Source organism: Tachyglossus aculeatus, assembly GCF_015852505.1.
Source record: "Tachyglossus aculeatus isolate mTacAcu1 chromosome 12 unlocalized genomic scaffold, mTacAcu1.pri SUPER_6_unloc_1, whole genome shotgun sequence".
Lineage (NCBI taxonomy): Eukaryota > Metazoa > Chordata > Mammalia > Monotremata > Tachyglossidae > Tachyglossus > Tachyglossus aculeatus.
The window spans coordinates 18751969-18764141 of NW_024044828.1; the positions used below are offsets into that span (position 1 = coordinate 18751969).

A 12173-nucleotide genomic window follows, 5' to 3' on the forward strand; every position below is an offset into this window, starting at 1 on the left:
TCCGCGTCTGAGGAAGGGGCTCGGACGGGTCCCCGGGAAGAGACGCGGCCCCTTTAAAGCCACTCGACCCAGGAGTCCGAACTCCCAGGGGGGGGAAAGGGTCCTGGGGGTGGGGGGACTGGATTGTCGGGCCCTGCGGCCAACGGTCTTCCCTCGCCGAGGAGAGGGGGGCGTTTCCCAAGTCATTTGGGGGAGAGGGAGGGAAGGAGGGGATGGAGAAGGGAGGGGAGGGGAGGGACCGGAGCATCCCCGGCAGCCAATCAGGGCGGGACTGGAAAGGGGTGGGGGGCCGGAGCGCTTTGAAGAAGTTTGGGGGTGGGGGGGGAAAAGTTTGGAAAAGTTTCTATAATAAAGAGGGGGCGTCGGGAGGGAGGCCGCGGCGGCGGTGGAGGAGGAGGGGGCACGGCGCACGGTGGGAGGGAGGCCCCCCCCCACCGTGCCAGGCCAGGGCCCTCGGGGGGCACCGGCCCCATGGGGGCAGCCAGCTGCGAAGATGAAGACCTGGAGTTCAAGCTGGTATTCGGGGAGGAGAAGGAGACCCCCCTGGGGGGGGCCGGGGGAAGGTCAGTGCGCATGGGGAGGGGGCTGCGTGGGCTCTGGGGGGCTGGGACGGGGGCCGGGGACAGGGGGAGGGGGGCGCGGGACCTGCTTTTGGCCTTTTTAGGGCCTAGGGTTGGGCTGTCGACGGGGTGGGAGGGGGCGAAGGCCCAGCGGGGGCTGGGGGCGCCGGGGACGGGGCAGAGGGGGGGGGCCCGGGCCGGAGGCCGAAGTGGGGGCCCGAGGGGGTGGCAGGAGAGCAGAGGGACCCCCACCCTTCCAGCCCGTCCCTTCCCCCCCGCCCCCCACTCCCCCCCCCCCCCCCCCCCCCGGGCCTGGTCTGGCCGCAATGAGAGGCAGATGGCGAAGCCGGGGGCGGCGGCCTCCTCTCGCACGGAATCCATCCATCCATCCATCCATCCATCCATCCATCCATCCATCCATCCATCTATCCATCCCCCCATCGTCCCCCCCAGCCCCGGCCCCCTCCTCCGCCCGGCACGCAGTCCCTCCCCCCCCGGCTGAAACGCCGCCCCCCGCCCCCCTTCTGCCTCGGGGCTCTCCCCATCCCCGCCCCCCCCCCCTCCATCCCTAGCCGCGGTTACCACGGCAACCGGGGAGCCTGCCAGCGCAGTTTAGGGGTTTGGGAACCGCCGCTAATTGGGTTCATGTGTTCGGCCGGCGCCCCCCGACAGCCCGCCCCCCTCCCCCCCTCCACCCCCCATTGGAGCTCCGCCCCGTCCCGTCCCATCCCGGGCTTGGGAGAGGAAAGGGAAAACTTGAGGAGAGGGTTTGTCAATCCCAGAGTATCCCCCCCACGTCTCTGCCCATCCACCTCAGAGCTGGGGGAAAGGGGATGTCCCCAAATCCCCCGCTCCTGGTGGGTCTGTCCCCAGTTCGGAACCCGGGGAAGGGGTCCCTAGCCCCCTCCTCACCTCACCTGACCTTTGACCTTCTCTGTGTCTGTCTCCCGCCCTCTCCTCTCATCTGTTTTCTGTCCCTTCCTGGGCCGCCCGCTCAGAGCTAGACAAAGAGGAAGCCCCCCCGTGCTGCCGCTTGGGTCCGGGAGACCCCCCGACCTACAGCGCAGCCCCCATCGTCATCCCCCGGCCTCCGCCCCCGAGGCCGGGCATGCACTCCCCCCCGCCCAGGCCGGCGCCCACCGTGGGCACGTGGGAGAGCCAGCAGGCCCTGTGCGCCGGGCCGGGGGTGCCGGGCGGTGGGCCCGGCGGGGGAGCGGTGGGGTCGTCGGTGGGCGGGGGGCGCATCCTGGGGTGTCCGAGCATCCGCATCACCTCCATCTCGCCCCCACCGGGGCCCGGGCCCGACCCCCCGCCCCCGCTGGACGACGCCTCCGACATGTGGGGCGACGGCTCTCCCCGGGATTACCCGGTGCCCGACGGCTTCGGGGGCTACCGGGAGGCCGGGGGGCCCGGCGGGGTGGGGGGCTTCTTCAGCCCCAGCCCCGGCAGCAGCAGCCTCTCGTCCTGGAGTTTCTTCTCGGACGCCTCGGACGAGGCGGCCCTGTACGCCGCCTGCGACGAGGTGGAGTCGGAGCTGAACGAGGCGGCCTCCCGCTTCGGCCTGGGCTCGCCCCTGGCCTCCCCCAGGGCCTCGCCGAGGCCCTGGACCCCCGACGACCCCTGGGGCCTGTACGGGCCGGGCCCGGGCCCGGCCGGCCGGGCGTCCGAGGACGGCTGGCAGCTGCTCAGCGCCCCAGGCCTGGCTCCGGCCTCCCCGCGCCCGGCCTCCCCGTGCGGGAAGAGGCGCTACTCCAGCTCCGGGACCCCGTCCTCCGCCTCTCCGGCCCTGTCCCGCCGGGGCAGCCTGGGGGACGAGGGGGCCGAGCCGCCCCCGCCGCCCCCGCCGCCCCCGCCGCTGGCCCGGGACTCGGGCTCCCCGGGCCCCTTCGAGTACTCCGGCCCGGGCCCGGCCGAGAGCATCCCCCAGAAGACGCGGCGGACGTCCAGCGAGCAGGCCGGGGCCTCGCCCCGTCCCGAGGAACCCACCCCGTGCAACGGGAAGGCTCCCCCCGGGCCGGAGGAGGCGGCCCCCTCGCCCGGCCCTTCCCGGAAGGAGAGCCCGGGCATGGACTACCTGGCGGTACCCTCCCCCCTGGCCTGGTCCAAGGCCCGGATCGGGGGGCACAGTCCCGTCTTCAGGTGAGGGACGAGGCCTGGGTGAGGGTCTCGGCCTCCTCAACGTGCTCCGGGCCCACGGGGCCATGGAGCGGATGAGACGCCCCTTCTCCCCTCCTCTCCCCCTCCGCGAGTTCTCAATGCCCCGCTCCCTGCCCCCGAAGAAAAACGGCATTCCCTCTGGGAGCATCCGGCTCTGGGAATGGGGGGTCATTCCCAGGCTGACATAACTCAGGCTCCAAAATGAGAGGCGCCTCCCCCGCCCCGCCAACTTGATACAGTACTCCGTCAACTTAGCGCACTTAAGAGTAGTGCTCTGCACACAGTCACGTCACTTCTCCGTGCCTCAGTTCCCTCGTCTGTAAAATGGGGATGAAGACCCGGAGCCCCATGTGAGACAGCCTGATTGCCCTGTATCTCCCCCAGTGCTTAGGACAGTGCTTGGCACATAGTAAGCGGTTAACAAATACCATTATTATTAGCAGTAGTAGTAAGCACTCAATAAGTAGAATTGAATGTGTGAATGAATGAACTCTCACAGGGCTGAGGCCTGAAGAGAGAGCCTTCCTCTCTGTAGCTCTCAGGCCTCCAGGCACCCTTTCATTTGGGCTCCTCCCATAATAACAACAACAACAACAATGATAATGTAATAATGATTGTAGTATTTGTTAAGCGCTTACTATGTGCCAGGCACTGTACTAAGCGCCCAGTGGGTACAAGGTAACCCTCTTTTGGCCGGCGTTGTGGATAGAGCCGGGGTTTGGGAGTCAGAGGTCACGGGTTCTAATCCCGGCCCCGCCACTTGTCAGCTGTGTGACTTTGGGCCGGTCACTTCACTTCTCTGGGCCTCAGTTCCCTCATCTGTCAAATGAGGATGGAGACAGTGAGCCCCACGTGGAGCAACCTGATTACCATGTATCTACCCCAGTGCTTAGAACAGTGCTTGGCACACAGTAAGCGCTTAACAAACGCCAACATTATTATTATTATTATCATTCTTTGGGCCTCAGTTCCCTCATCTGGCAAATGAGGATGGAGACTGTGAGCCCCACGTGGGACAACCTGATTACCATGTATCTACCCCAGTGCTTGGCGTATAGTAAGCGAGTAACAAATGCCAGCATTATTATTATTATTATTATCATTCTCTGGGCCTCAGTTCCCTCATCATCGTGTGAGCCCCGTATCCAGCTCGATTCGCTCGTATCCACCCCAGGGCTCCGTACAGTGCCTGGCACGTAGTAAGCGCTTAACAAATACCACCGCTATTATCATTTTGGGTAGAGGTTGAACTCCCCCTTCCCCAACTCCATCCTGACATTGAGGTCATCCCACTTCCCGTTGTCTTTCCCAAAGTCTCCCAAGCGCCCGTGGGGGGATCCCAGCCCCCGAATCCCCCCAACCCAGACTCAGCCGGCCTCTGCGGACAGCGGGAGAGGGCTGTGGTCCCGGGATCGCGCTGGGGTGGGATGGGGGGGCCTGCTGGGCTTCGCCCCCTCCCCACGGCTCTGCCCCTTCCCTCAGGACGTCAGCCCTGCCCCCCCTGGACTGGCCCCTGCCTAGTCAGTTCGAGCAGCTGGAGCTGAGGATCGAGGTTCAGCCGCGCACCCATCACCGGGCCCACTACGAGACGGAGGGAAGCCGGGGAGCCGTGAAGGCTGCACCCGGGGGGCACCCTGTGGTCAAGGTAACGGCGAAGGGACCGGTGGACGGGTCCGCCCGAGGCCTCGGCCTCCCGGCCCGGTCCGTGATGTCACCCGGAGCTCTCTCCTCCCTTTCCCCACCCTGCGGATGGGATCCAGCTGGGCGGGCCCCGGGCCTGCCCTTTCCCACGCTCCCTGGCAGGGGTGACCCGCGGGCCCCAGCGGGGGAAGATGAGGAGGGGGACTGATGGTCGCCTCTCATCCTCCGGTACCCGGAGGAAGCGTGACCGGCCTAGCTGCGGCGTGGGGGGTCAGAGGTCACGGGGGCTCAGCCTCTCCGCCGCGTAGGAAGGGGCGGCCCCGTCTCGGTCCCCCCATCTCGGGCCCCAGACCAAGGACAACACTGCCGCTCCCAGCCTGGTTTTCCCCACTGCCTTGGGGATTTCTTCCCAGGATTTCCCGCCTGCCCTCAGGATGGATCGGAAGGCCCGGGGGTGGATCTCCGAGCCTGGGGGCCCGGGGAGGAGAGGGGTGTCCCACGGGGGTCGCCGCGGTGACCTCCGCTAACCCCCCTCCAGCTCCTGGGCTACAACGAGAAGCCGCTGACCCTGCAGATGTTCATCGGCACGGCGGACGAGCGGAACCTGAGGCCTCATGCCTTCTACCAGGTGCACCGCATCACGGGCAAGATGGTGGCCACGGCCAGCTACGAGGCGGTGGTCAGCGGCACCAAGGTCCTGGAGATGTCCTTGCTGCCCGAGAACAACATGGCTGCCAAGTGAGCCTCAGTTTCCCTTCCCTGAAGCCGGGTCAGCCCGCCTTGCTCCTGGGGCCCGGGAATCCAGCGCCTGGGTTTCTTTCTTCTCCTCAGAGGGGTTCGAGGGGCCGGGGGAGGAGGGCGTAGGGGGTCCTTTCTGGGGAGGGATGGAAAGTTTGGCGTCCCGCCACTCCCAATTTCTCCGGCCAGCTGTTTCCTGGAGCAGCGCAGCTCGGTGGAAAGAGCCCGGGCTTGGGAGTTAGGGGTCGTGAGTTCTAATCCTGGCTCCACCACACGTCTGCTGTCACTTAACTTCTCTGAGCCTCAGTTACCTCATCTGCAAAATGGGGATTAAGACTGTGAGCCCCGCGTGGGACAACCTGATTACCTTGTTTCCCCCCCAGCGTTTAGAGCAGTGCTTTGCACATAGTAAGCACTTAACAAATGCCATCATTATTATTATTATCCAGGCTCCGCCACTTTTCAGCTGTGTGACTCAGGGCTGGTCGCTTCGCTTCTCTGGGCCTCAGTTTCCTCATCTGTAAAATGGGGATGAAGACTGTGAGCCCCACGTGGGCCAGCCTGATGACCTTGTATCTCCCCCAGCTCTTAGAACAGTGCTTCGCACATAGTAAGCACTTAACAGATACCGTTAGCGTCATCGTCATCATCAAGATTTCCAGTCTCTCCCTTCACCCCATTGTCATCAGGGGAACAGTGTGGCCTAATGGAAAGATCCCGAGCCTGGAACTCAGAGGATCTGGGTTCTAATCCCGGTACCCCTCCTTTTTTGCTGGGTGATCTTGGGCAAGTCGCTTCACTTCTCTGTGCCTCAGTTTCTTCATCTGAAAATTGTGGATTTAATCCCACTCCCTCCTACTCAGACTGTGAGCCCCACGAGGGGCACAGTGCTTAGTACAGTCACTGCATCTCCGTGGCTGCATGGAAAGAGCCCGGGCTTTGGAGTCAGAGGTCGTGGGTTCAAATCCCAGCTCTGCCAGTTGTCAGCTGGGTGACTTTGGGCAAGTCACTTCACTTCTCTCTGCCTCAGTCACCTCATCTGTAAAATGGGGATGAAGACTGTGAGCCCCCCGTGGGACAACCTGATCACCTTGTAACCTTCCCAGTGCTTAGAACAGTGCTTTGCACATAGTAAATGCTTAAAAAATGCCATTATTATTATTTGTTATTTGTGAAGTGCTATGTGCCAAGCCCTGTTCTGAGCACTGGGGTAGATACAGGTCAATCGGGTTGGACACAGTCCGGGTCCCACACGAGACTCAAGGCCTAAATAGGAGGCAGAACGGGTATCGAACCCCCATTTTACAGGGGAGGAAACCGAGGCCCAGAGAAGTGAAGTGACTTGCCCCGGGTCACCCAGAAGGCAGGTGGCAGAGCCGGGGTGAGAACCCGGATCCTAGGCCCGTTCTTTGTCCACTAGGCCTCGCTCAACAGAGACCCATGTGGAGATCGTGGGGGCGAGGTTGCCCGTCCGGGGTCTTCGCTGGCCCCCCGGGTGGGGTGGGGTGGGGGGGATGACCGGGCCGGCTGACCCTCTGGGGCCGTGTCGGCAGCATCGACTGCGCGGGCATCCTGAAGCTGCGGAACTCGGACATCGAACTGCGCAAGGGGGAGACGGACATCGGGCGCAAGAACACACGGGTGCGGCTAGTGTTTCGGGTGCACGTGCCCCAGGGCGGCGGGAAAGTGGTCTCCGTGCAGGCGGCCTCAGTGCCCATCGAATGCTGTGAGTGGCCCCGGCGCTGTCGGCCTCCTCCCTCCCTCTGTCCCCCCTCCCCTTCCATCCAGCCCCCAGCCCCCGGGGATGCCCTCCTGCGTCACCCTGACTTGCCCCGGCGCTTAGGACAGTGCTCGGCACCGAGTAAGCGCTTGACGAATACCATCATCATCTCTATACCATCATCGTCTCTCTATATGTTGCCAACTTGTCCTTCCCAAGCTCTTAGTACAGTGCTCTGCACACAGTAAGCGCTCAATAAATATGATTGAATGATTGAATCATCATCATCATTATTATTATTATTCATCCCCCCCACGTCCCAGCCCCGTAGCAATGATGACCTTACCCGTCATTTATTTCTCTTCACGTAGGCCTGCCCCCTCTTCTAGACTGCAAGCTTGTTGCGGGCAAGGAATTCACCCATTCAGTCGTATTTATGGAGCGCTTACCGGGTGCAGAGCACTGGACTAAGCGCTTAGGAAGTACGATTCGGCAACAGAGACAATCCCTACTCACCGACGGGCTCGCAGTCTAGAAATGCGTCTGTCGTATTGTAGTACGAGTTTCAGCCCGGCCTAGTGGCTAGAGCCCGGGTCTGGGAGTAAGAAGGCTGTGGTTTCTAATTCTGACCCCGTCGCTTGTCTGCTGGGTGACCTTGGGCAAGTCACTGCACTTCTCTGGGCCTCAGTTCCCTCGTCTGTAAAATGGGGATGGAGACCGGGAGCCCCACGTGGGACTCATAGTAAGCGCTTAACAAATACCATCATTATTATTATTATTATTATTCTCTCGGCCTCAGTTCCCTCGTCTGTAAAATGGGGATGGAGACTGGGAGCCCCACGTGGGACTCATAGTAAGCGCTTAACAAATACCATTATTATTATTATTATTATTATTATTCTCTGGGCCTCAGTTCCCTCATCTGTAAAATGGGGATGGAGACTGGGAGCCCCACGTGGGACTCATAGTAAGCGCTTAACAAATACCATCATCATTATTATTATTATTATTCTCTGGGCCTCAGTTCCCTTGCCTGTAAAATGGGGATGGAGACTGGGAGCCCCACGTGGGACTCATAGTAAGCGCTTAACAAATACCATCATTATTATTATTATTATTCTCTGGGCCTCAGTTCCCTCGTCTGTAAAATGGGGATGGAGACCGAGAGCCCCACGTGGGACTCATAGTAAGCGCTTAACAAATACCATCATCATTATTATTATTATTATTCTCTGGGCCTCAGTTCCCTCATCTGTAAAATGGGGATGGAGACTGGGAGCCCCACGTGGGACTCATAGTAAGCGCTTAACAAATACCATCATCATTATTATTATTATTATTCTCTGGGCCTCAGTTCCCTTGCCTGTAAAATGGGGATGGAGACTGGGAGCCCCACGTGGGACTCATAGTAAGCGCTTAACAAATACCATCATTATTATTATTATTATTCTCTGGGCCTCAGTTCCCTCGTCTGTAAAATGGGGATGGAGACTGGGAGCCCCACGTGGGACCGGGGCCGTGTCCAACCTGATTTGCTTGTAACCACTGCAACGTGGCACATAGTAAGCGCTTAACGAATACCATCCTTATTATTATTATTGTATTGTGCTCTCCCAAGCACTTAGGATGGCACTTTGCACCCAGTAAGCGCTCAGTAAATGCGACTGGATGGCTCTGGATGGGTCTCCCCATCACCCCCTCGCCTTGCCATTCCAGCGCCCTGCTGCCTCGGGGGGTGTCGGCGGTCTCTGGGGTCCCGAGGGGAGGGGAAGCGAGACCCCTGCCCATCTCCGGCCTCTGCCCCTTCCTCCCCGCAGCCCAGCGTTCGGCCCAGGAGCTGCCGCAGGTGGAGACCTACAGTCTGAACGCCTGCTCCGTGCAGGGCGGCGAGGAGCTGGTCCTGTCGGGGGCCAATTTCCTACCGGACTCCAAAGTGGTCTTCATCGAGAGGGGTCCCGGTGAGAGTCCGCCAGGGGCGGGGAGGGACCGACCCCCACTCTCCTCTCCACGAGAAGAGCTGGGGACTCCCGGGGGTGACCCGGAGCCCGGGCCTGAGAGTCAGACGGTCGTGGGTTCTAATCCCGGCTCTGCCACGTGTCCGCTGTGTGACCTTGGGCGAGTCCCGTGGCTCAGTGGAAAGATCGCCGGCTTGGGAGTCAGAGGTCATGGGTTCAAATCCCGGCTCCGCCACATGTCTGCTGGGTGACCTTGGGCAAGTCACTTAACTTCTCTGAGCCTCAGTTACCTCATCTGTAAAATGGGGATTAAGACTGTGAGCCCCACGTGGGACAACCTGATCACTTTGTATCCCCCCAAGCGCTTAGAACAGTGCTTTGCACATAGTAAGCGCTTAACAAATGCCAACATTATTATTCTCCCCCTTTTAGACTGTGAGCCCACTGTTGGGTAGGGACTGTCTCTATGTGTTGCCAATTTGTACTTCCCAAGCGCTTAGTACAGTGCTCTGCACATAGTAAGCGCTCAATAAATACGATTGATTGATTGATTGATTGATTGATTGATTGGTGACTTTGGGCGAGTCACTTCACTTCTCTGGGCCTCAGTGACCTCATCTGGAAAATGGGGGTGAAGACCGGGAGCCCCCCGTGGGACCACCTGATCACCTTGTAACCTCCCCAGCACTTAGAACAGTGCTTTGCGCATAGTAAGCGCTTAAGAAATGCCATCATTATTATTATTATTATTATTCTCTGGACCCTCAGTTCCCTCACCTGTAAAATGGGGATTGAGACCGGGAGCCCCACGTGGGACGGGGACCGTGTCCATACTGATTTACTGGTGTCCACCCCAGCGCTAAGTACGGTGCCTGGCACATAGTAAGCGCTTAACAAATGCCGTCATTATTTTTATTATTATTATTATAGACGGGAAGCTGCAGTGGGAGGAAGAAGCCACGGTCAACCGGCTCAAGAGCAACGAGGTAACGGGGAACCCGGGGAGGGGAGGGGTCCCCAGGACGCTAAGGAAAGCTCGGGATGGATTCTCCTGGCCGGTCCAGCCTCCAGCCCCTCCTCCGACCATCCGCCTCCCCGCCAGGCGACCCTGGTCCTGGCCGTCCCCGAGTACAGCAACCAGCGGGTCAGTAGGCCCGTCCAGGTCCATTTCTACGTCTCCAACGGGAGGAGGAAGAGGAGTCCCACTCACACCTTCAAGTTCCTGCCCGGTGAGACTCGGGGAGGCCGGGACGGGGGTGTCAGGGTGTCCCCAGGGCAGGCATTTGGGGGGGAGCCAACAGGTGGAAATGACCCTGACCTTAGAGTCCGTTGCAGTTTGCCTGGTTGGAGAGTTTGAGGGGGCGGAGAGGGAAGGGGCTGCAGCGGGATCAGAAGAGGGGAGGTCGAGGCCGAGCTGGGAGGAGGGGGAGAGGATACAGTCCCCCCCCGACCCCACTAACCAGTCCCCCCTAACCCGGCTCTCCGACCCCCCTCCAGTGATCTTCAAGGAGGAACCCCTGCCCGATTCCTCCCTCCATGGCTTCCCTTCAGGCCCGGGCCCTCCCTTCAGGACCGACATGGACTTCTCTCCCCCCTACCCCACCGAAGACCCTCCTTACGACCCTTCCTACCTGCCCGAAGGATTCGGCTTTGGGGCGCCCCCGCTGTACCCCCAAGCGGGCCCTCCATCCTACAGGCCCGGCCTACGGGCCTTCCCCGAGCCGGGCTGCGCACGATCCCCGCCAACGGCCTTCCTTCCCCGGCCCTTCTCCCCCGACCCTTACGGGGGCGGCCCTTACTCTCTGGGACCCCCGTTCCCCGCTCCAGCGGCCTACCGTCCACCCCTGCCCGCCTCCCCCCGACCCGAAGCCCCCTTTCCGCCCAGAGTCTCCCACTCCGCCGCCGAGGGATACGGGGAAGGGGTCCTGGAGCCCGGGAAAGGCAGGGGCGGCTTCAGTGGCGGCTTTCGAGACGGCCTGCCCGTCCCCGGCATCACCCTGGAAGAAGGTAGGGGGGTCTGGGGTTCGGCTTGGAGTTGGGGTCCCCCACCCCCAAATAATAACCACACTAATAACAATTATTACTGCGGTATCAGTGGAAACAGCCCGGGCTTGGGAGTCAGAGGTCATGGGTTCAAATCCTGGCTCAGCCGCTTGTCAGCTGGGGGACTTTGGGCAATCACTTCACTTCTCCGTTCCTCAGTTCCCTCATCTGGAAAATGGGGTTTAAGATTGTGAGCCCCCCTTGGGGCAACCTGATCACCTTATATCTCCCCCAGCGCTTAGAACAGTGCCTGACACATAGTAAGCACTTAACAGATATTGTAATTATTATTAGTATAACGGTGATTACGACTGTTAGCGGTAGGTGAGGCAGGAACTGTATCCAGTCTGATTATTTTTGTATCTACCCCAACTCTTAGGCCATTTTCTGGCACATAATAAGAGCATAACAAATATTATTAATAGCAATGATCATAATACAATAATGATAATAATAAAGGCAAGCCAGTGCCGAGAGCCCAGAGAGCTTGGGGTCCGTGGGGGCTGCCGGCATCGGTGAGAGGGGGAGTTAAAGTATTTATTAGGCACTTACGGCGTGCTGAGCACTGCCCGAGCACTGGACATTCAAGGTAAAGGGAAGAAATTGGTGACCGCGGGACACTTAGTTTCTCCCCATCCCTCTTTCTCTCCCCTCCAGTGAGTGAGATCATCGGCCGGGATCTGAGCGGCTTCTCTCCTCCCCCCGAAGAGCCTCCTTCCTGAGCTGTCGTCGTGGCAAAGCCCCCTCCCCAATTCTCCAACCTCCCCCCATCCCCACACCCCAGCATGACGGAGGCCCCGGACCCCCCTTTAGAGGGGACGGGACGGAGGGACCCCAGCGGATTGTGGCGAAGGGGAGGGAGGTGGGCCTGGGGTGAGACTGGGGTGGGATGGAGAAAGCAGGAGCCATTATTGGGGGGTCTCTGTGGGGGGAGATCTAGGGGGCTGCCCCTAGGCCTGGGGGGCTGGCAGGGACCCCCGGGGCTCCGGCAGCAGGGGTAAAGGGGTGTATATAGGATATGTGTACAGGATCTTTCCCGGGGAGAGCCTTTTGGAGTAATAAAACAGCTCAAGGCTTAGTGCTGACGGCCGATTTGTTCCTGGGGGCCTCGGAAACACCCTTCTTTACCCTCTCAGCCGGGGTACGGGGTGGAGAAACGGTCTGCTGTTACCCAGCGCTCAGAACAATGCTCGGCGCATCGTAAGCGCTTAACAAATACCATCGCTTTTATGGAACCCAGTGGGCCTTCTTGGAGTAGGCCCCAGCAGTCCGGGGAAAAGGCCAGAATCCAGACTCGACTTCCTGTCTTCCCCAACGCCTGCCCCTTCCCGCCCCTTGCATTCCCCGTCCTTCTCTTCA

At 60.6% G+C, this 12173-nt stretch overlaps 1 protein-coding gene across 3 annotated transcripts; it reads left to right on the plus strand.

Moving 5' to 3' along the window:
• Window positions 1-471: 471 nt before the first annotated feature.
• NFATC4 (nuclear factor of activated T cells 4) lies at window positions 472-11711 on the plus strand. Of its 3 annotated transcripts, none has more exons than XM_038741160.1 (10): window positions 472-571; window positions 1559-2699; window positions 4200-4362; window positions 4897-5096; window positions 6650-6822; window positions 8634-8774; window positions 9702-9757; window positions 9874-10000; window positions 10269-10778; window positions 11472-11711. In XM_038741160.1, exons 1-10 carry the CDS (start codon window positions 472-474, stop codon window positions 11534-11536), a joined length of 2676 nt encoding a protein of 891 aa, XP_038597088.1. In that variant the 3' UTR covers window positions 11537-11711. The 3 variants fall into 3 exon arrangements, with proteins under 3 accessions (XP_038597088.1, XP_038597090.1, XP_038597089.1); XM_038741162.1 differs by having other exon boundaries at window positions 10269-10496; XM_038741161.1 differs by having other exon boundaries at window positions 472-567; window positions 1561-2699.
• The last annotated feature ends 462 nt before the right edge of the window (window positions 11712-12173 follow it).